A 23,527-nucleotide genomic window follows, 5' to 3' on the forward strand; every position below is an offset into this window, starting at 1 on the left:
ACCATGATTTGCTACTTCCTATTGTAAGTCACCGGCAGTTGGTATTTATAATTTAGGGGGAGAGGAAGTTTCAGTCTAGAGAACATTTTATTCAACATACATTGCTCATCCCTGCGAATTACATTTGTTTTATATGTTATATACTGTAGGCTAATTTTGTTAGTGTCTAGTAGTATGCTAGTGTATAGATGGTCTAAAATCCATAAAACTCCAAATTTGACGTCATTGTGTTATTTGATGTCTTCATGCACTACCGTTCAAAAGTTAGGGATATGTTTTTTTTTTTAATATAAATAAAGAAATTATTTATTTTATTCAGCAAGGAAGCATTAAATTGATCAAAAGTGACAGTAGACACATTTATAATGTTACAAAAGATTTTTGTTTCAAATAAATGCTGTTCTTTTGATCTTTCTAATCATAAAAGAATCCCGAAAAAGAAATGAATCATGGTTGCCACAAAAAATGTGAACTGTTTTCAATATTGATGATAGTCAGAAATGTTTCTTGATCAGCAAATCAGCATCAGAATGATTTCTGAAGGATCATGTGAGACTGAAGACTGGAGTAATGATGCTAAAAAATCAGCTTTGGCATAACATGAGTAAATTACATTTTAAAATAGAAAACAGTTACTTTAAATTGTAAAACATATTTCACAATATTACTGTTGTATTGTATTTTTGATCAAATTTCTGCAGCCTTAATGAGCATAAGAGACGACTTTTCAAAAACATTAGAAATCTTACCGACCTCAAAACTTTGAACAGTAGTGTAGACTTGAAGAGAAGTGGTGATTCTTTGGGGATTTTATCACAGATTATTTCCTATTAAATGTCACATATGACCTACATCAGAATTAGACAATCATTGGAATAGTTTTAGTCGGGAGTCATTGGATTGGCGTTGGGATCGAGCACACAGGCCACCTGGGAGTTCCTTTGGCCTTTTGACCTATTGACCTTGTAAATGTTTATGGTTGCGATGGTGACCGAACCCTGGTCTCATCCCAGAATCTGGTGCTGCTGTGGATCTTTACAATCTTTGTTTCTTTTTCTTTTTGTTTTCTTTTTTTAAATTGCTTAGATTGGAGACTGTGGTTACCATGGTAGCGTGAGTTTTTCTATGCAGCTGTTCACTGCTGGAGGTTCCATAGCCGAATCTCTCTCTGTCTCTCTCGCTCTCTCTCTCCATCTGTCTGTCTTTGTCTTTAGTGGATGTTTTAGTGCATTTTTTTGCTGATGATTTGTGTTAGGTTTATGTGGGTTTAGTCTGGGCCAGGAATGTATCCACGTTGCGTCTGAAGCAGAGGAACCGCTCAAATGTTTTCCTTCAATATCTCAAATATTTAGCCACTGTGTTTTAGCTTTGCTGGCTGTGGAAACACATGTTTAGTTTCAGCCCAGCTGTTTCAGTCTCTCTCTTCGGTTTCCTGTCCACTTTTTGCGTTCCTTCTGTAGCGAGTGTGTGTAATAGGTCAGCAACAGGGCCTGTGCTTGCGTAAGGGTCTCTAGTTTTTGTTTTTTTGCAGTTAGTGAATGTGTGTGTTGAGTGTGTTACTAACACTAACATCTTATGTGTTCTGTTCAGGCATGGCACGAGGTGCGCTGGCGAAGTAGCAGCGTCCGCCAACAACTCCCACTGCACGGTGGGCATTGCTTACAACGCCAAGATTGGGGGTGAGTGTAGCTGATGTCTGATTTAGACCCACTACTGTACCTGGGAATTCTGCCTTTTGTTCGTTCTCGCACAAAAAAGTTTACATGCAGTACCACAGAATAGTTAAGTCACCAGAACTGTGAAATTACACAAAATCAGTATGTGAATAGTTAGGGGTTGAACGGATCGTGGTTGATCTGTGATCCGTACGGACCAGGCCCCACGGTTCGGCACGCATGTGATTCGTGGATTAATTGCAAAGTTTAACTATCATAGAGTGAAAGTTTGTCATGTTTTGTCTTGCCAGTTTACACATTCAAGTGATTTTAAACCATTCTAGTGCAAGAAGAGGCGAAAGTGAACTCAATTCGGTACTCACAGCCGAACAAACAGAAAGGCACGTTTCAAATAGCTTGTGAACACAGAATTGATTCCTCTTTCACATCTCCTTGCGCTTGAACGGACACGTACACAAAAAATGGTCAAAATGCCCAAGTATTCTCATAAACGCAGTCGTTAATGTGTTTTTCATTAGTAATGCGATTAAGGTGTTTACATGCCTGTTTATTTAAAATCGGCATACATCACATAGTTTAATGCGAATATGGTTCTATGATTAGGAGTTTGATCGAGGTAAAGTTTAATTGCAATATTGCCAAAATCCCATTACACACTGACTGAGTAAGAAATCAGATGTGTATCATTTATATTGGATCTTGCATTAGGTCTTAAAATGACAGAAGCCTATAAATACCTGCTGCTGTCTGTAATTAATAATAACTTTATTTTCTATAGCGCCTTTAAGGGAGCTTCTCAAATCGCTTTATAAGGTAAATATACAAGGAAAATCAACAATAGTATATTGGTGTATTAAAACAACAAGAAAGCAACAATGTTACCACAATCAACAATAAGCTAACTTAAAAAAAAATGTTTTCAAATATGTTTTAAAAATCTTAAGAGACTGTTCTTCCCGAGTTTCAACTGGAAGTTGGTTCCACAACCTGGGTGCAGCTCTAGAAAAAGATCTGTCACCCATGGAACATAACTGTGTTTGATCGACAACCAAAAGACCATGCTAAGAAGAGTGAAGACTTTGATTAGGAATATATGGTGTGTTAAAAGCTGAGATAAATACTCTGTGGCCAGTCTGTTAAGTGCTTTGTGTGTGAGCATAAGAACTTTAAAATCAACTGGTTGCCAGTGCAGTGATTTCAAAATAGGAGTAATATGATCTCTTGTATTGGTCCTAGTTAAAATTTTAGCAGCAGAATTTTGAACACACTGTATTCTTAAAACTCTAATAAGAAGTGCATTACAGTAATCAATGTGAGTAAAAACAAATATATGAATTAACTTTTCTGCAACTGAAAAGGATAGCATGGGACTCAATTCTGCAATACCTCTAAGATAAAAAAAAATAAGTCTTTACAACATTTTGTAAAATGTGCAAATATCAACAAAGGATCAAAGATCTCTCCTAGATTCATAAATGTTTCCTGAAAGTCAAGTACAGAACCATCAATGATAAAAGGTGCTTGGCCAGCCTAGTGGAGCTGATGAGAAGAACCAATAAACATGACCTCATTTTTATCACCATTGAAACTTCTTAACCTAATTTTACCTCTAAAATTATTAGCCATCGATCATTTTTATCTCAGAAATACATTTAGTGAGCAATGAGACTCGCTTTGTTCATGTTTACAATGAATATAGATCTGTGTGTCATTGCATAAAAGTGATACTTAATACCTAGAGTTCATAACATTTGGCCAAGCAAATAAATAAACACTAAAAAGGAAGGGTCCTAAAATTGAGCCCTGAGGCATGCCAGTAGAAAATCAGACCTGTATTCCACTAAAACAACAAACTGTCTACATCCGTTCAAATAAGATCTAAACCAGTTTAAAACAGTGCCAAAACTACCAAAAACTGTTTCAAGGCGATGAAGAATGATCCACAGTGTCAAATGCAGCACTAATGTCAAAGAGAATAAGAATAGTAGGAGATCCAGCATCAGAGGCCAAAAGTAAGTCAATAGTCATTTTAACCAGGGCGTTCAGTGCTGTGATATTTTCAAAAACCAGATTGAAACTGCTCAAAAAGATTATTAACAGAAAGGTGATTATATAACTGTAAAGCAACTACACGTTCTAAAGTTTTTGCCCGGAAAAGAAGATTTGAGAGGTCGATAGCTATTTAAATGATCCAAATCTAAGTTTCGCTTAAATTTTGGTCTGTGTCATTAATGTTAATCAAACAACAAAACACAGCTTTAACAGATATTAAACCATATTTAATTTATACAGTGAACACTTTTGTTATATTACTTTTAGGCCTAGTTATTACATTTCTGTACCTGAATACTAGAGTATTTTATTTATCTATGCTTGTAATTAGTGTTTATTTTTTTTTTTTTTTTTACTGACTCTTCACTTGCCTTTAATAATGTTTGAATTTGATTAGTTAGGCTAGTAGTTTTTGCTGTGGTATCGATGTTCTTAAAGTGTGCCTTAACTAATAAATGGAAAGAAAAGTTATATTTGCTCCCCCATAATATTTATTTGTTTTCTTTCTGATCCGAACCCTGAGTTTTGTGGTTCGTTGACCGTACACAATGACCAATGATATATTTAACATACATGTATTACATAAATGTATGTTAAATTATGTTTATATATCCATACATTTTGATATATTTAATGACAATGGAGTATCAATAGAATATTAATAATACTTGGGCTGTTGAAGTCAACTAAATACATTTTGAAAGTTGGAACTTTAAATAAATGTTACAGCTCCGCCACTGTGGTCATGCACATTTAATCGGACAACTTTAACACATTTTTCATCAATATTTTTTGGACATCAAGACATATCCATTTAAAAATATTACAGCTTTTATAAACTCACTACTGTTAAAAAGTTTGGGGTTTGTAAGATTTTTTTATTTATTTAATTTTATACACAATGTGCTCACTATTTGATCAGATCTACAGGAAAAACAGTTATTACCTTCTTATTATCAGTGCTAATAATTTTTTTCCCATGCTTCTTTAATAAATGGAAAGTTCACAAGAACTGTCAATTTTGAGCAATTTACTGCATCATTGCTGAGAAAAAGTATTAATGATCTTCAGTGTTTTGTATAAGGTTAACTTTCGGCTTGTCCTGCAGGTGTCCGCATGTTGGACGGGGATGTGACCGACATGGTAGAGGCCAAATCACTGAGTCTACACCCTCAACACATAGATATTTACAGTGCCAGCTGGGGTCCAGATGATGATGGCAAAACCGTGGATGGGCCCGCTTCCCTCGCCAGACAGGCCTTTGAGAACGGCATCAGACTGGTAAAAACAATCACGGCATATACATAAAGTTCACGTAAAGTTCATATGAAAAGTGTGTTAAGTAAAAGTGTCTTTTTCCATATGGTGTGGAGTTCATAAATCAGGAAGTGTAATTTTCAGGTCATCAGTCACGTCTCTTCAGCGGTCTGGCCCACCTAGGGTGTTTTTCTTTCCTTGTCACACCCTACCACCTGCTACGGCAGTGAACTTTAGGACGTGATTTTAGTTTATCTTCCCCGAGCCATGAGTCACAGTCAGTAATTGGCATGTATCCTGTGCCAAAGGTGTGTTTGGAGTGGTTTAGGCGTGTTTCAGGTGTGCGAGACTCATAGACAATACTGGTGTCAATAATACTGGTCTCAGACTGGGCTGGGGGATATTAATGCGTGAAGATTATATCGTCCTGATCCCATTATCTGAATTCAGTGAACATTTCAAATACATTTTTTTAGAAGTATAACCAATATTGCTGTTATTTACTAAAATTAAAAGTATTAAATATAATTTTAATTTAAATAAAGGTTAAATAACATATAAATATTCGATTAAAAACTTAGAATTAATTTATAATTAATTTAAATTCATGCTAATTCAAATAAAAAATGACAAAAGCACATCACACAATTACTAAAACTTAGTAATATTAAAATAAAAGCATGAAAGCTGAAAATTAATAATAAAAGCTTATTTGAAATAATAAAAAATGCTATAATAGTATATAAATACTTTTTTTGTAAAATTTGATCCCCACAGCCATGATCACCATTGTTCTCTTAAGCATAAAGCCCAGGTTGTTCCTGAAGCATGTTCCTGTAATAAATGTACTGTAAATAATCTTTTTTTAAATTTTTTAAATAGCGCCTATTTCACGGTTAACACAACATGTTCACTTATGGTTTTTGCTCACAGGGCAGGAAGGGACGGGGCTCGATCTTTGTTTGGGCATCAGGAAATGGTGGTAGGAGTCGAGATCATTGTTCATGTGACGGCTACACCAACAGCATCTACACGATATCCATCAGCAGCACGGCTGAGAGCGGCCGCAAGCCCTGGTATCTGGAAGAGTGTTCCTCAACCCTCACCACCACCTACAGCAGTGGAGAGAATTACGACCGTAAAATCGTAAGTTACCTAAATAATGCATAAAACTGCAACTAGATCTTATGCACTGAGTAGACCTGCTTTTTAGAAAACAGGCCTGTTTGCTGGATTAGCTTTGAAGTCACCATGTTTCTAGAATTGAACCGCATCCTAACCAGGGAAATTATGTTGTGAAGACAAAATGATGTGTTTTAGTTGAGACTGCTCAATGATTCTTAATAAAAAGTATTTTTTGCATATTTGCATGGAATGCATATTTATTTTCACAGGCTTCTTTGTTCTTATTTAGCAAGGATGCCAATAATATAAAGACTTCTAATGCATTTTCATGTATTTCTTTGGGCATGTGTTTGATCCGCTTTGTTGGTCACTGTGTCATGAGACTGTCCTAGTGTTAACTGCTGTGGTTTACATAGCCCACACACACTTTTACACACTCCTCTGAGAGTTACAGAGCGACAGTTCTTCCTTGTCTCTCAGCTTGTCTCAGAGTTACGTGTGAAATTCCACATTGACTTTCAAACTCCTTTCCCAATACGTGTTTACTTTCTGAGGCCCAGTGTTACAGACATTAGCACTTCTCTTTGTTGTCTTGTGCAGGTTTCAGGTCGTTTTAATTCACAGAATCTCAGTTTTCTCAACTTCGTCCATTTACTATAATATGCTTGTGTGTAATCAGTCACTTTTCACATTTTCACAGAGGGCCCTTTAAACACACCCTAGTCTAATTCATATCGTAAATCTTAAGTCTTCTGATCTTAAACAAAATAAATACTAGATAAAAACTCCCCAGTTACTGCCTAATTAGACAGTAAGGTTGACTTGTAAAACATCTAGCCACACTTTTTTTTTTTTTTTTTACCGGTACCTGTTTAGAGCAGAATAAAATCTGAAATCCATCACACAGACGTCCCACAGCTGAAATTAGAGTCTCTTTAGTTGATCCAAAAAGCCTCAAACACAACTCTTGAATACATTTAAAAGATTTTATTACATGAATCTCACAAACTTCAAATTGATGCCGACAGAGGATCTGAGTGGATCCAGTCCATTCTGCTGAATCACAAATGTCTAAAAGTGATGGTAATTTACTGCTGAGTGTAGCACAATGGCACATTTATAGCACATTTCATTGTCAGTAAGTGCTGCAATATGTTGAAGTGCATTTATAAACTTTGGCAGGATTTCTTTTTTGAGGTTTTTGAGTGCATTGCGTGTCATTGAAGGAGCGGATTTGTTGGAAATGCAAGTGATCTAAAAATTTACTGGCTCACTAAAGGTAACTAAACCCAAATAACAATGCAAAAAACAATGCAACAAAAGAAGAACACACTTGTTGTAATCAGCAAAGCTGTCTATTGCATACTTGAAGTGTTTACCGTGTTGCTCATTGTAACAGGAGCGGTCAAGTGTTGTTACTTCACGTCATAAAGTGTACATGTTAACTTTTATTCACAGCTTAAACACATGGTAACACAATACACAAGAATAATTATGATGTTTTTTTTGTCTCTCCTGTTAGATCACGACAGATCTGAGGCAGCGCTGCACAGACAGTCACACTGGAACATCAGCATCAGCTCCGATGGCAGCAGGGATCATTGCTCTTGCTCTAGAAGCAAAGTAAGCCGCTAACTCCTCACCAAAACCTGTTGTATGCTCTCATTTCTCTAACAGCTGTTGTTTGAAAGGGTCTGATATTCTCTCCAGGCCACGTCAGTGGAATTAGGATCTTAACCACTGTATGCTAGGTTAAAGAGATGGGTCTTTAATCTAATTGCTTCTATTGCTCTCCTTGTTTGTAAGTCGATTTGGATAAAAGCGTCTGCTAAATGATTAAATGTAAATGTAGTCACAAAGGGGTCATACTATACACTCCAGTTACCCTTATCCAGTTATCCAGTTTCACCCTTTCACTGACCTTCTGAATTTAACACTGTTTTATGTTTTTGCTACTGTACTAAGTATCTACAGATATTTGTATGTAATTTTATGTAAATTATCTATGTTATCACCAACCACTTTACATGTAATATGAGAGGAAGCTGTTGAACAGCTTATATATCAACATGGGTGGTTGTCTGAATATGAGCTCAATAAGTGATGCATAGAAATTTCGGCAACCGATAAGGTTAATGCCAGGAAAGTTTGCCAGAAAAGCATACAATTTTTTTTGGGGATAAAATGGTTTTGGATGGCCGATAACATTGACAGAGACAGGGATGGTTAATAAGCGCTTCTGACATGTTTTGAATATGTTAGTTGGTGCATTTAAGTCGTCCTGAGAAGTTCATATTTACGAGTTGGGAAATTGTAATTATGATGTCAATTAAAAAAAAAACATATATTTACAATTATATATATACTGACATATACATGTATGTTACACCTTACATGTACAGTCATAACAGTCAATTCTACATAATTGCAAGCAACTAAACTTAAACCAAAGCCTACTCCTAACCCTAACCCTATAGTAAGTACATGTTAATTAATATTACTCCGTACTTAATTGTATAATTACACTGCAACAAGGGCACCTTAAAGTAAAGTTCAATCAAATAATTTCATGCATTTCAACAAATTTACCGTCAACTTTGCATCCACCATGTTTTCTGATTGACTTGCCCCAAACTCAGAAATCCAGAGTTTCCCACTCATAATTCTGAGATTTGTGGTGGCTCTCAACTTTTCAACTCTTTGACACTACTTAAATGCAACAAGTGTCTATTTTGTGCGCACAATAAAAAGTTCAATAACCCAGTTTTTCAAAGTTATTTCCTCAAACTTTATTTTTGGTTTTATTTCAGTTTTCAGCTAAATGAAAACTTGAACTTTGGTGTTTCATTGTTTTGCAAATGAATTACGGTTAATCGGTATTGTTCATGGCTGTGACGTCAGTACTCTGACACATGGCTATATCACCAGTTTTTGCTGCTTAATTTCCGTAAAGGTTCTGGTGGACTGGTGAGAGAGCTTTGTATTGTCAATGATAGAGTATGTTTCCGTCGAACATCAATCCCTAATTTCAAAAGAGCAAGGAGCTTCCTGGCCACTTTAAAATGGTGTGATTTCTGAATGCCGTGTAGCGTAAGTTTCCATAAGTTTCAACTGTGTCTAATTTCACACAGGAAATTGAGGAAAACCTCGACATATGGCTGCCATGTGACTGTATATTCCTAGCACAATGGAGTTTGAATGTTTTAATAATTTGGGGGGATATTCAGGGACACATGGCATTCATCTCTCTTTGGTTTGATGTTTGATCTCACTGTGTATGGTAAATTATGGGAGCGAATGCTTCAACCAGACAGCCAGCCACTGAGCTTTCTAACTACAGCTGAAAACTGTGGCCAGTGCAAGTGCAATTCTTTGGATTATAATAGAATGTTTTGAACTTTTTAGATTTAAGGGTACTTTCACACTATCACTTTTGGTGTTTTCCTCGGTTCGCTTGACATCTAGTGAGTTTGAATTTGGTTCTTTTGGATAATGTGAACTCTGTTTTCCGACTCAGGTGCGCTCCGGTGAGCCCGAATCTGTTCTGGGGAATGGTTCATGTGAACTTGGGTACAGTTTGCTTCTGATATGAAAGCAATCACCTTAAATAGTGGAAGTGAACCGCTATTGATGAATGTTCACTTGTTCATGTGTGTGTGTATATCTCATCTCCGAAGAAACTGGTTTCAGCGGACAGCCCGCTTTCTTTGGAACATTTTCAGTACTTTTGTAGCCGATAGAGAGAAGTAGCCATTACTTAGCAACATTGGTACACGGCTGCAGCTTGATGACGCAAGCGCACCGTGGCTCTGACCCAAATAATATAATGTGAACAGAGACCAGCGGGGGGAGGGGAGGGGAGAGCAATCGAACTCTGGTTCCGACCAAGCAATGAAACCAAGTGTGAAACCACCTTAAAATCTAGTTTGGAGATATTATTTAGTAATGTTTTAAATCACGTAGATGTAACTGTCCATCATGTCTGATTTTTGACTCTCTGTTGCAGTCCTTACCTTACGTGGCGAGATGTGCAACATATTATAGTGAAGACGTCTCGTGCTGGCCATCTCAGCGCTCCTGATTGGAAAACCAATGCAGCTGGTTATAATGGTAACAGGCTTTTCATTTCTTTAAGCAGGCGTGTCTTGTTTTAACCACTAGATGGGTAGTGACACTTCTGAGTACGATCAGTCTTGTAGGTTTTCCAGACTGTGCTGAACAATACATTTTCCCCTTTAAAACAGCAATCTGCATCATGATTGGTGGTAATTTTGGTTTTCATAACAACTCTAAATCTGTGTACATATTGTTATTTTTTTGTTGAACAGTTAAGTTGTACATATTCTTACAGTCAGTCACCTTTATGGCTTTGGGCTAATGGATGCGGAGGCCATGGTGAAAGAAGCAGAACGCTGGAAACAGGTTCCCCCACAGCACATCTGTGTGGAAAATGCTGACAAACAAATCAGGTATATTCAACAGCTCTTTAACATGAGGCACACATTGATAATGTTATACAAGTAATAATAAATGCTCAAATAAAACAATTTCCTTCTTGTAGAACCATCCGTCCAGAGCATGTCGTTCGTTCCGTGTACAAGGCAACAGGCTGCACGGATAATGCAAACCATCATGTTATTTATCTGGAACATGTGGTTGTACGTATAACAATTACTCATCCGCGGCGAGGAGACCTGTCAATCAACCTAACCTCACCATCAGGGACAAAGTCACAGCTGCTTGCCAACAGGTACAGTACAGACTATGCTCAAATATTGAGTACATAGGTACATTGATCAAGAATGACTGCACATTGTGAATTTCAGTGGAAGTGATCCAAGTTTCCACAAGGGGTTGAACGTCGATATTTCTGTGATTAAAGTCGAGTCGACTAGTCGCTGATGACGTCATTAATAAACATATATAATCCTGAACCTCGAGCTGCGACTCGAACGCGGGTTGACTTGTGCACAGTTATGGAATATGCTCCTACATAACAGCTTATTTTTATTTTTATTTTTATTCTTATTTGTCTTTGGGTCATTATAATTCTCTCAGATTTCGGCTTGTTCTAAATGCGATATAGATAAAGTAGCAAAGTAAAGATTACATTTGTTTGAATTTATATGAGAGAGCGGTTGCGTATGAATTAATTCTACCTGGCAGCGTCTCTTCTAATAGTGAAGCAGTGGGTTTTAGTTACTAAGAAATATATGCTAGAACTTTTCAGTTTCTAAGCTTCTTTTATTGATAAATCACAGAAGTGTTGACAATACAGTTCTGCGCTACTGAATGTTTCTGTGTGCACGATCTGCACGTGACATGCGAGCTACTGTCTGTATGTGTGTGCGTAGCAATGCAGCAGCGCATTAGTTTAGAGCGCCGATTAACTTGCGTGTACAATAAGCTGTTTAATACGTGCATTTACCTGATAAATTTTGAGCATTCAGATGGTATAATTATATATATCTTGTAAAGAGCTCTCAGAGTATGTATTAACTTGCCATTTTAACTGTTGGAAACGGAGCTTAAGAGTGCTACAGGCCATGATCAGCGACTAGTCGACGTTAAACTTATTGTCATGGCAGAGTGCATTTTGTGCTGTGATGTAGCATCTATTTGTTGTTATTGCAGGCTGTTTGATCACTCAATGGAGGGCTTTAAGAACTGGGAATTCATGACGACTCACTGCTGGGGCGAGAAAGCAGCTGGAGACTGGATACTAGAGATCTATGACTCTCCTTCCCAACTCAGGAGCCAGAAGGCACCAGGTAGTTTCTCGATACAAAACACACTACCCGTTACTTGAGCCATTCTTTCACCCTTGAAAACCCCATTTGGTCTTACACGGTGAGGATACAATAGAAAAAAAATTTTTAATCGCGTACTTATTGTGAAATTAGACATACTTGATTTATCTTGTTTAACATGTTTGTTTTTTTTATCATTTGCTATATCCAGCAAAGTAAACTATATCAGATTGAAGGGTGATTCTCACAAAACTGTAGTTTCTGTAGTGTTGCATGATATTGAAGAAAAATGCGATATGCATTAACACGTTAAATAATGCGATATGCAATACGATAATGCTTTGTGTAAAATAGAGCTTGAGTGATCGAATGGAATTCAAGCGTAGTTCAGGCAGACCACTGATCGCTAAACAATATCAGCTGACGCTCGGCTGAATTGTTACTCCACCCACTCTAATCAACTATAGTATTTAAGCTCATTCAACGAATGCTCCGCGGTCTGTCACACAGACATTTACACCCACCTCCACCTCCACCCCTTCACCTCCTAGCATCTTCATAATAGAGCAGTGGATTGATTCTGTATAGAAACTCTATGTACGTAATCATTGTATCTCCTTCTGTAAACATATGCTAAGAAACATTTGGTTATTAAAAGGCTTGGGGATTTGTGTCTCAAGGATGTATCTCAACTTAAGCTGTCTAGTATGGCAGCTCGAGCACCTTAGAGCCTAAGCCTCTCGCCAAATCCAAAGATTGTCAATAAATTTCATTCTCAAAGTGGTCCTGTCTGAATAAATGTAAATTATATTTAAATTATATTTAAAAACTAAAAATTGTATAACCAACATGAATGTTTCACATTCTTTTTGTGAGAAGAAAGCATCCCTACAACTGAACAGTAGTGTTTTACAAGTGTCATTTTAACGTTAGGTTTATTTAACAGCAGAAATTGAATAATCAAATGTAAAAATAAAACACTGCTTAGTCTTCACTGTATGAATTAAATATACACTGATTCTTATTAAAGCTACAAAAGTTATTCCGTCAAGAGCAGTGAGCAATTTTCTCTGTCTATTGTTGTTTGATTGACATTACGCACACAGACGGAAGCAGGTTTATTAGGCTGCTGACACTTAAGAACTGCACGGATCCAATATATTGTTACATGCGCGCTTTCTGTTTACTCCACTCACTCACCAAGATTGGCATTTTGACATAATTTTGTGTGTTTTGGCAATAAAAGCTGCGGAAGAGAAATTAAATCAGGATTACGCACTATCCGAGAGGCAGCTTCCTCTGTGCGTGAGTACTTTGCTTATTGCGCCTAATAACATTAAGCATGTCACATGTATGTAACAGTCATGTCCAGGCTATTCTCTGCTGTCTGCGTCGACATAAAACTTCGTAAAAGCCACTTCGTAAACTTTTGAAGTATTAAAATCATTCAGTTATCGTAAGCCATTGCGATATTTGATCATTTCGATATATTGTGCAGCCCTAATTTTCCGCAAACTTTTTTTTCAAGGTAAATGTAGGTGTCTTTTAAAAAAAAAAGGACACTTGAAGACTCCAAAAGGACACCTAATAGCCAAATGATATAAGGAGTCTATATAATTAATACATTTATGCACATTTATCCATTCAGAATTACTAAACACAGCAACATACACATGACAGATAAAAACATTATCTTGAATGTGTGTGGAAAACTTGACTTTAACGTGACTGTACTGAAATGTGTCGGTGCATAAATACAGTGCAATCAGTGTGTCGAAAGCGCACATATCAGACTCATGTGTGCTTACACACTTGTGCTAGTCATTGCAATCGTCTATACCTTCATTATAATTCGCATCCATCAAAAGTTTACTTGCGAGACGCTGCTTTGCTTTATTCAGCCGAGAAACGTAGTTTGCATATTATCTGGACATGCAGCGATGGGAAGTTTAGCGGTGATTGACCACGTAACGCGTTAATATTGACAGCCCTAATATATATATGATTGTTGTTGACTTATGTGTCCTCCAGAAGCTTGCGTTCTGCAAGTGAACGGCGCCTTGTGGTGCCATCTCAAAGAGGCACAAAATCTCTGTCACGGACCTTTACCTTGACTGTTCCAAGCTGATGGAATGACCTGCCTAACTCAACCCGAGCTGCTGAGTCTTTAGCTATTTTCAAGAAACGGCTAAAGATGCACTTTGATCCATTAGACCAGGGGTGTCCAAACTCAGTCCTGGAGGGCCACTGTCCTGCAGAGTTTAGCTCCAACCCCAATTAAACACACCTGAACCAGATAATCAAGGTCTGATTATCTGGTTCAGGTGTGTTTAATTGGGGTTGGAGCTAAACTCTGCAGGACAGTGGCCCTCCAGGACTGAGTTTGGACACCCCTGCATTAGACTAACCATTAATACTAACCTTACTATTCTATTCTATTTTATTTATTTATAAAAAAAAAAAATGTTTGGGATAAAAGCGTATGCTAAATGATATACTGTGTGTGTGCATATATATTATTACACACTATATTGCCAAAGGTATTGGGACACCCCTCCAAATCATTGAATTCAGGTGTTCCAATCACTTCCATGGCCACAGTTGCAGACTGCTTCTACAAACATTTGTGAAAGAATGGGTCGCTCTCAGGAGCTCGGTGAATTCAAGCGTGGGAACGTGATAGGTTGCCACCTGTGCAATAAGTCAAAAATTTACTCACTACTAAATATTCCACGGTCAACTGTTAGTGGTATTATAACAAAGTGGAAGCAATTGGGAACAACAGCAACTCAGCCACGAAGTTGTAGGCCAATCTTCTTGTGGCATTCAGATTATCTCAAGAACAGTACGTAGAGAGCTTCATGGAATGGGTTTCCATGGCCGAGTAGCTGCATCCAAGCCTTACATCACGCCGTAAAGCAGGTGTAAAGCACGCTGCCACTGGACTCTAGACATGTTCTCTGGAGTGACGAATCACGCTTCTCTGTCTGGCAATCCGATGGATGAGTCTGGGTTTGGTGGTTGCCAGGAGAACGGTAGTTGCCTGACTGCATTGTGCCAAGTGTAAAGATTGTTGGAGGGGGGATTATGGTGTGGGGTTGTTTTTCAAGGTTTGGGCTTGGCCCCTTAGTTCCAGTGAAAGGAACTCTTAATGCTTCAGCATACCAAGACATTTTGGACCATTTTGGGGATGGCCCCTTCCTGTTCCAACATGACTGCGCACTAGTGCACAAAGCAAGGTCCATAAAGACATGGATGAGTGAGTTTGGTGTGGAGGAACTTGACTGGCCTGCACAGAGTCCTGACCTCAACCCGATAAAACACCTTTGGGATAAAGTAGAGCGGAGACTGTGAGCCAGGCCTTCTCATCCAACATCAGTGCCTGACCTCACAAATGCACTTCTGGAAGAATGGTCAAAAATTCCCATAAACACACTCCTAAACCTTGAGGAAAGCCTTTGCAGAAGAGTTGAAGCAGTTATAGCTAACCCTACGGATTAATAATGGGATGTCATTAAAGTTCATATGTATGTAAAGGCAGACGTCCCAAAACTTTTGCCAATATAGTGTATGTGTGTGTGTGTGTGTGTGTATATATATATATATAATGCAAATTTCAGTAGTGAGACCTGAGACATAAAAGTTAATTAATTAAGTTAAAGGATTAGTTCACTTTAAAATGAAAATTACTATATAATTTATTCACCCTCAAGCCATCCTAGGTATATATAACTTTCTTCTTTCAGACGAATACAATCGGAGTTATATCAAAAAATGTCCTGGCTCTTCCAAGCTTGATAATGGCAGTGGATTGCAACCAACAGATTGAAGCTCAAAAAAGTGCATCCATCCATCATAAACGAACTCCAAATGGCTCCGGTGGGTTAATAAAGGCCTTCTGACATTTATTAATATAACTCCGATTGTATTCGTCTGAAAGAAGAATGTCATATACACCTAGGATGGCTTGAGGGTGAGTAAATTATATGGTAATTTTCATTTTAAAGTGAACTACTCCTTTAATTCATGTTTGTAATGCATTTACCTATAGATGTAATGTTTAACGAAAGTTATATTACAGTTATTCTTTCCATAGCCAAATTTTATTATATCAGATTTAGTGCATATTTGTTATAAATTACCTATAGCTTTCAGCTCTCCAGTGTTTCTTTAAAAAAAATTAAATTATGAATATATATTATATATATTATCACAGGGATCTCTCTCTTTCTCTCGCTCTCACACTCACTCTCTCACACACACACACACACACACACACACACACACACACACACACACACACACACACACACACACACACACACACACACACACACACACACACACACACACTCACACTCTCTCTCACACACACACACACACACATACATACATACATACATATATATACACACACACACACACACACACACACACACACACACACACACACACACACACACACACACACACAGAGAGACACAGACACAGATGATAGATATTAATTTAATGATAATATTAATGATAGATGATAGCTTAACTTCTTTGCACACGGACTGTAATTTGTTCCAGGCAAGCTGAAAGAGTGGTCTCTGGTGCTTTATGGTACATCCGTGCATCCGTACTCATTCCGCAGTGACAAGCCTCGCTCAGTGGCGGAGACACAGTCTGATGACGAGTACAGTGAGGAGTATGTGGGTAAGTGCTTTTTTCTAATTATGTTGTCCATCACTGAGTATCTGTGGAAGTTCTCAGCTCAACTCATCAGTTTGTGTTTTCTTACATAAGGCTCCTGCCACCCTGAGTGTGGTGACAATGGCTGTGAAGGGCCAGGCCCTCAGCAGTGCATCACCTGCCTCCACTACTTCCTCAAGTTCAAGAACAACACCAGGTATATTGCTTTTCACTACATTATTACACCTTAAAAACTATGCTTGATTGGTGTGTTGACACTGTTTGTTTTTGGCATTTTAAACTGATTTTTATAAACAGTGTTGCTTGGGTCAGTGACATGACGTCCATAGTTTTTGTCCGGATACATTATATATATAGAAACAAATGATAAAAATGCTTCTTGTGTGGTATAACCAACATGCAAACAAATGTGATCTTTTTATGACATGGCAAGATTAGTTTTGGTTGAACCTGATATTTATGAATTAATAATTCATGGTATTTGTAAAAAAAAAAAACTTTTTAACTTAATGTTATTTTGAAAAAAGTAATATATTTACTTAATACATCTTGATCATGTAAATAAATGTTAAGACCTATTTAGAGTGAAAATATAATTAGTTTTTAAACCATTCAAAAGTTGAGGGTCAGTATGATAAATAAATGTATACTTTTTTTCAGCAAGGGTGTATTAAATTGATCAAAAGTGACGACTTTTTAAATGTTCCAAAATATATATTCAAATAAATGCTGTTCTTTTGAAATTTCTATTAATATAAGAATCCAGATTTTTTTTTTTATATATTTTTTTTTATTATAGTTTCCACAAAAATATTAAGCAGCACAACTGTTATTAGCATTGATGATAATGTTTCATGAGCACCAAATCAGCATATTAGAATGATTTCTGAATCAAGTAATGCTGAAGACTGGAGTAATAGATGCTGAAAATTCTGGAATAAATTACATTTTAAACTATATTAAAATAGAAAACAGTTGAAATTCTAATAATATTTTACAATATTACTGTTTCTGCTGTATTTTTCATCAAATAAATGCAGTCTTGGTGAGCATACGAGAATCTTACCGACCTCAAACTTTTGAACGCTAGTGTATGAAACAGACATGAATACACATTTCTATACACATTTCGGATATTAAGCACATTTCTTAGAACTTGGCACGTGTGTTTTGAACTAGATTTTCCCTTTTCTCTTGTACACTCTTGTTTGTCATTGACCCATTTGGCAAAATAATTTTTCTGTTAGCAATTTTTAAATTTTTTTATTACTTTTTAAAAGTTTGGTGTGAAATATAAGATCACAATGTGAAGCGTATGTAACTAAAGAATTGGGAATATTGAAAATATTCCTTTTATTAGTGAAAATGATTTAACTTTGAGTCAAAAGATTAACTCCTATAAACACCATACTGACAACAGCTGTGCGTCTGCGTCTATCTACGTGTGTGCACGTGTCTTGATTACGTTTATAGATATTGTTTTCTCCGGCATCCCGAGTTACACAAGCCGTGCTCACATCTGGAGCTGATGGCTTTCTCAGACCCTGACTTTTGCCTTTGTTTCCTGGTGAAAGTCTTTCCTCACGACTGCCAGATGTTGATTTTTCTGGTCTCATGTGGCTCTTCCTGTCTGTGTCTGTCTTTCCCTTTCCACCTCCACCTCGTGTGTCTCTCAGGACGTGTGTTCCCGAGTGTCCGTCTGGGTTTTTCCGGGACGATAAGAAGCGCTGTAAGAAGTGCTCTCCGCTGTGCGAGTCTTGCGTCGGCAGTCGCAGCGATCAGTGTTCCACCTGTCGCCCGGGTCTGTACCTGGTGGAGGGAGCCAACAACTGCATCAGCTCCTGTCTCGACGGCTTCTACCTGGACCTTGGCAAGTCCATTCACACGGCATCTCACTCCAGAAAACATACTGTACATGCTGATTGGCTGAAGATGAATTGTTGAATTTGAGACCTTATGTGACTGTTCTCCCGCAGACTCCACCATGTGCCGGAAATGCAGCGACAACTGCAAGAAATGCACCTCGGCGAACATCTGCACAGAATGCCAAATTGGTCTCAGGTAATTCCCCACATTCAGCCTGTTGCAAATACAATATTCCACCTCGTAGGGATACATTTTTTTTTTACTAAGATTTGGACTGAAATATAGTCGGAATCTTGGACTCCCATATTTTCCTAGTTCTACGTCGAGAGCTGTCAAGGTAAAGCCACGCTGGCTAGACAATAAATTATCACTGGAAACATCCTGTTACCAATGTCAAGCTCTTGAGTTCAGATGTATGTTGAAATACTGTCTCTAGTGAGCGATTTTTACTTGGGCTTTTCCTACTCCACTCTAGCGTTAGATAAAGAGAGAGAGAGAGATATGTGGAAAATGGAGAGAGAAAAGAAAAAGGGGTCATGGCAGAAAATCTGGCGTAATACGCAGCAGCTGTTCTGTGAATTGTTTTGAAGTGTTCTGTGAATATACGTAAAGGTTTTTCACCCACTCATTTGGACTTTAATCCGTCGTTGTTGATCTATTCAGACTTGTTTAGGCTATAGTACGTATGAAACAGGATTGCAGAGCTAGAGCGCAGATGAGATACATTTTTCTGGCCTCGGTTTCTCAGTTTAAGTTTGCAATTACAGTCTTTGTAATTATTCATATGGCTAGTCATTCTTTTTTTTTTTTGTCTACTATATACACACACACACACACACACACACACACACACACACACTTTAGAAAAAATAGTAAGAATAAATGTAAAGAATAAAACCTTTGTTCTACAATGCTGCATGCTGACCATTTTGAGAGATATTTCCTTTATAGACTTTTAGCAACATAATTTATATTGAAAATGTTAAAACTTGGGTGTGTTCATTAAGTGTGATTAATTAAAAAACATTATAAATGATTAAAAATGTTACCCACACGGAAATTCCATAAGTGATTTATTAAAAGTATTATAAATAATTCAAAAAATGTAATTACATAATTCCATACATTTTAGTAGCTTAATGTTATTTAGGGTTTATTTACATAAATGTATGTGCATGACTTCTCTAGTCATTTGTGATTAACTTTTTTTTTTTTTTTTTTTTTACTCACAAATAGCAATTTCTATCCAATAACATATTTTAGAGTTTGTTTTCCTGGTCTAGAAATATTACATAATATTAATTTTCATGAATATTATAGTTAGTTTATATATCATTATTTATATATTTTATTATTGTTTATATTTTTAGTTTATATATTATATTATATTATATTATATTATATTATATTATATTATATTATATTATATTATATTATATTATATTATATTATGTTGATTTTACTTGTAAATTTACTATCCTTCTCCCCTGATATGCTCTGGCGCCCCCTATGGAGGTTTACTCCCTCAATAAATTTTATACAGTGACATACAGTGTAAGAAATTAATTTGTGGCTCAGCCTCAGCGTTGAACACCTTTTGAGAAATTCTCTCTTTCTTTCTGTCTACAGCCTACAGGGGAATAAGTGCCAACTGAGCTGTGAACTTGGCACCTATTATAATGGGCACCGGCGGGCATGTGAAAAGTGCCACACGACTTGTGCCACCTGTGCAGGTAAACATTGTACATTTATTTAAAGGACTTTATTTTACATTTAGGTTTACAATAGAATTTGATTACAACCTTTCACTTAAATGTAATTTATCAAATTTTACTTTACAGTAGTCTTTGTTTTCCATAAACTGTGGGAGAGAACACTGATTGGCTGTTATATTTTTTTGTAATGCATATATGCCCCTATTGGTTAGCAATTTTTAATCCAAAAATGACGAGAGGCGCTATTCATCGTGATGCACAGTATGATGTAATTTTGAAGTTCTAGACTTAACAAGACTGTGCCTTCTGAGACCATTCTGTCTGTGCTGTTAACTCCAGTGTTCAGAAACGGCAGCTAATTACTAAGGCTTTGCAGAACAACCAGTGCTTAGCTTCTGAATATAGTTCATCCAGCACAATTACTGTTGTTAGCTCTGATTCTGCACCAGATTTTAAAAACAGTGTGTGTGTGTGTGTATATATATATATATATATATATATATATATATATATATATATATATATATATATATATATATATATATATATATATATATATATATATATATATATATGTATATATATATATATATATATATATATATATATGTATGTATATGTGTGTGTGTGTGTGTGTACACTTATGATGCTCATCACGTTTTAAATTATCTTTAAGTAATGAACATCGTCTTCATGGACCTTTTAGAGTCGAGACTATGAAGCCTATTTCTGCCACATAAGAAAAAAATATCATGCTTTGACAAATCATAAAAATGACAGTAATAATTATAATACAAAAAGTGTTACGATTTCCTGATTGATCTTTGGGGAGGAAAGCAACAGCAAAAATGAATGGTGGTGAAATGAATGTGCAACAGCATGAAGCCACCCCGTTTCCAGACCCAGAGTTGTTTCACAATAACCACATAATTATCTCATGAAAGAAAAGTAGTTTTTATTTACAAATTAGGCAAAAGAAAAAGAGGGGTATCAGATTCAGAAGGGGGTATTGCCAAAACAACAAACATAATCAGTCTAACTCCTTATTAACCAAACTACTTAAACTAAAAGAAAAGAAAACAAGAGTACAGCAAAATAAGCTAACTCCCTTACTAACATAAACAGGAGTAAAAGCCAAAATAAATGGCACCCTCCTCTCTACTAACCCCACAAATAAAGAAATAAATGATTAACTAACAAATTTCAAATAAACATAGTGTGATCGAAAAGAGACTAATGAGAGAAAACTACTTCAATAAGTAGAACACAACATGAGGTAGAGATACAATATCAACTACTGGCTTCAACAGAACATCAGGTGTGGGGTTGAAGATGAAACCTCAAAGCTGCTGCACACAGTCAAGCCACCACCAATAAAAATTATGAGATCAATTGAAATTGACAGTCATAAATGAGATAAAAGCTGAGATTATGGTCAGAGAATTTTCATAAGTTAAAATGTATATAAATTGGAATCATGTGATTTTAAAAAGTCATAATTCTGACATAATATAGACTTGTCATTACTCAGTACCAACACCAGTAACATTTAGCAATTCTCTGTACCAATTTCGGTACTATAGCAAAAACTGCAGAATTAAAGGGATAACTCCACTTTTTTTTGGAAATAGGCTCATTTTACAACTCCCCCAGAGTTAAACAGTTGAGTTTTACCGTTTTCAAATCCATTCAGCCGATCTCCGGGTCTGGGGGGTCCCACTTTTTTTAGCATAGCTTAGCATAATGAATTGAACCGGACAAGACCATTAGCATCTCTCTCAAAAAAATTAACAAAGAGTTTCGATATTTTTCCTATTTAAAACTTGACTCTTCTGTAGTTACATCGTGTACTAAGACCGATGGAAAATGAAAAGTTGCGATTTTCTAGGCTGATATGGCTAGGAACTATGCTCTCATTCCTGCGTAATAATCAAGAAACTTTGCTGCAGTACCATGGGTGAAGCAGGCGTAATGATATGACGCAGCACATGATAATAGTCCCCAGCTCAGTAGCCTATTATCAGGCGGCATGTGCTGCGTCATATCATTACGCCTTATCACTGTCAATCATCGCAGTTTCCGATTCAATCTCACATTTAAATACGGTTGTCTATCCAGAAACTTTGCAGTGTATTTAGCAGCATGAAAAACTAAACTTGTATTCAGATTGTGAATGAGTAATAAACAGAAAGCAAGAGAAGAGCCTCCCTTTATAATGACTAAGGCTGTTTTCCGTTTTCTAAAGCGCAAGCTCACTGAATTCTGCACTCTTGTGAAAGCTTTATTTTATTATAACGGGAGTTATCTTAATTGTACAATGAAAATCGTATGTACATTGCGTTTACACTTTGTCGGTTATAATTTTTTCAGCGTATTTTGACTAACTTCACCTCTGATAGTCTAAGTTGATTTGATTGTGATTGGCTAAAATGCTTAACACTTGTAAAAAACACACTGTAAATAGAAACCTTTGACTCTCAGGCCCTGTTTACACCTGGTATTAAGATGCATTTTGGTCGATCAGGGGTGCGTTTCCCAAAAGCATCGTTGGCCAACTATGTTCGCAAGTTCCATCGTTATCAGCATAGTTCAACGAGTCCGTGTTTCCCGAAACCATCGTTTCCCGAAACCAACGACAGCTCTCCACCTGTTTGCATGACATGTGGACTTAATAAATCCTTATCTTGAGCCAAATAAGCAAGCTGATATTCAGTACAACCTGTGTCTTTATTTTTGAATACATAAAAATGTCATTTACGTCTTTTAGTTTGTCAAGAGATTTAAAGCACCGTTTTTGAAGAGTGTGCATGTGCGAACGTGCTCTACAACGGAAGAACGAGCCTATGATTGAATCTGGAAATAAAGCAAAATAACTGAGAAAAATGAGAAATAGTCCTCAAATACCATGTCTGTAATCTATATCAAAACATCTAACGGTAATTCGAACTCAAACAGTTTCATTAAAAGAAGGTATTACTCCACCACGTGCATGACATCATTAACCAACGTGGTTGAACGACCAGTTTGCGACAATATGGTTTCGGGAAACAGTCGTGACTAGCTAGTTGATTTCTTCATAACAAAGCTGCTTTGCTTTTTTAAATGTATTGTTAAAAGCGCTATCAAAAAAAAATTTTTTTGAATTGGTGCTCTCTGTATGTTTTTCCATTGTCTCCGGGCGTTCATGTGTAAATTGCATGAGTTTATTTGGTCCACGCCTCTAAATCAGTGAATTGATTCTTTCTGAGATTAGCTTTTATCCCTAATGATATGTGAAGTCACAAGTTATTTGTGTTTGTGTAACTAATACACTATTCTCAGAAGAAACCCTTTCAGGAAGAATGTTCTAAGTGTATTCCACATTATTTTGCTGTCTGCTTTTTGCGGAACA

The 23,527-nt window shown here is 36.7% G+C and overlaps 1 protein-coding gene across 3 annotated transcripts in view; it reads left to right on the forward strand.

Annotated features, from left to right (window-relative positions):
- pcsk5b (proprotein convertase subtilisin/kexin type 5b) overlaps positions 1-23,527 on the forward strand; it is a 65,738-nt gene that overhangs the window by 18,740 nt on the left and 23,471 nt on the right. For all 3 annotated transcript variants that reach the window (XM_084388440.1, XM_084388439.1, XM_084388438.1), the window contains exons 6-18: positions 1,591-1,679; positions 4,837-5,009; positions 5,919-6,131; positions 7,633-7,733; positions 10,117-10,220; positions 10,462-10,579; positions 10,672-10,860; positions 11,745-11,881; positions 16,433-16,558; positions 16,649-16,751; positions 18,232-18,425; positions 18,532-18,616; positions 20,051-20,154. In XM_084388440.1, the coding sequence (XP_084244566.1) occupies positions 1,591-1,679; positions 4,837-5,009; positions 5,919-6,131; positions 7,633-7,733; positions 10,117-10,220; positions 10,462-10,579; positions 10,672-10,860; positions 11,745-11,881; positions 16,433-16,558; positions 16,649-16,751; positions 18,232-18,425; positions 18,532-18,616; positions 20,051-20,154 (1,736 nt within the window). The remainder of the gene's footprint in view (positions 1-1,590; positions 1,680-4,836; positions 5,010-5,918; positions 6,132-7,632; positions 7,734-10,116; positions 10,221-10,461; positions 10,580-10,671; positions 10,861-11,744; positions 11,882-16,432; positions 16,559-16,648; positions 16,752-18,231; positions 18,426-18,531; positions 18,617-20,050; positions 20,155-23,527) is intronic.

The sequence above is a fragment of the Rutilus rutilus genome (assembly GCF_951802725.1).
Source record: "Rutilus rutilus genome assembly, chromosome: 19".
In the NCBI taxonomy this organism is placed as follows: domain Eukaryota; kingdom Metazoa; phylum Chordata; class Actinopteri; order Cypriniformes; family Leuciscidae; genus Rutilus; species Rutilus rutilus.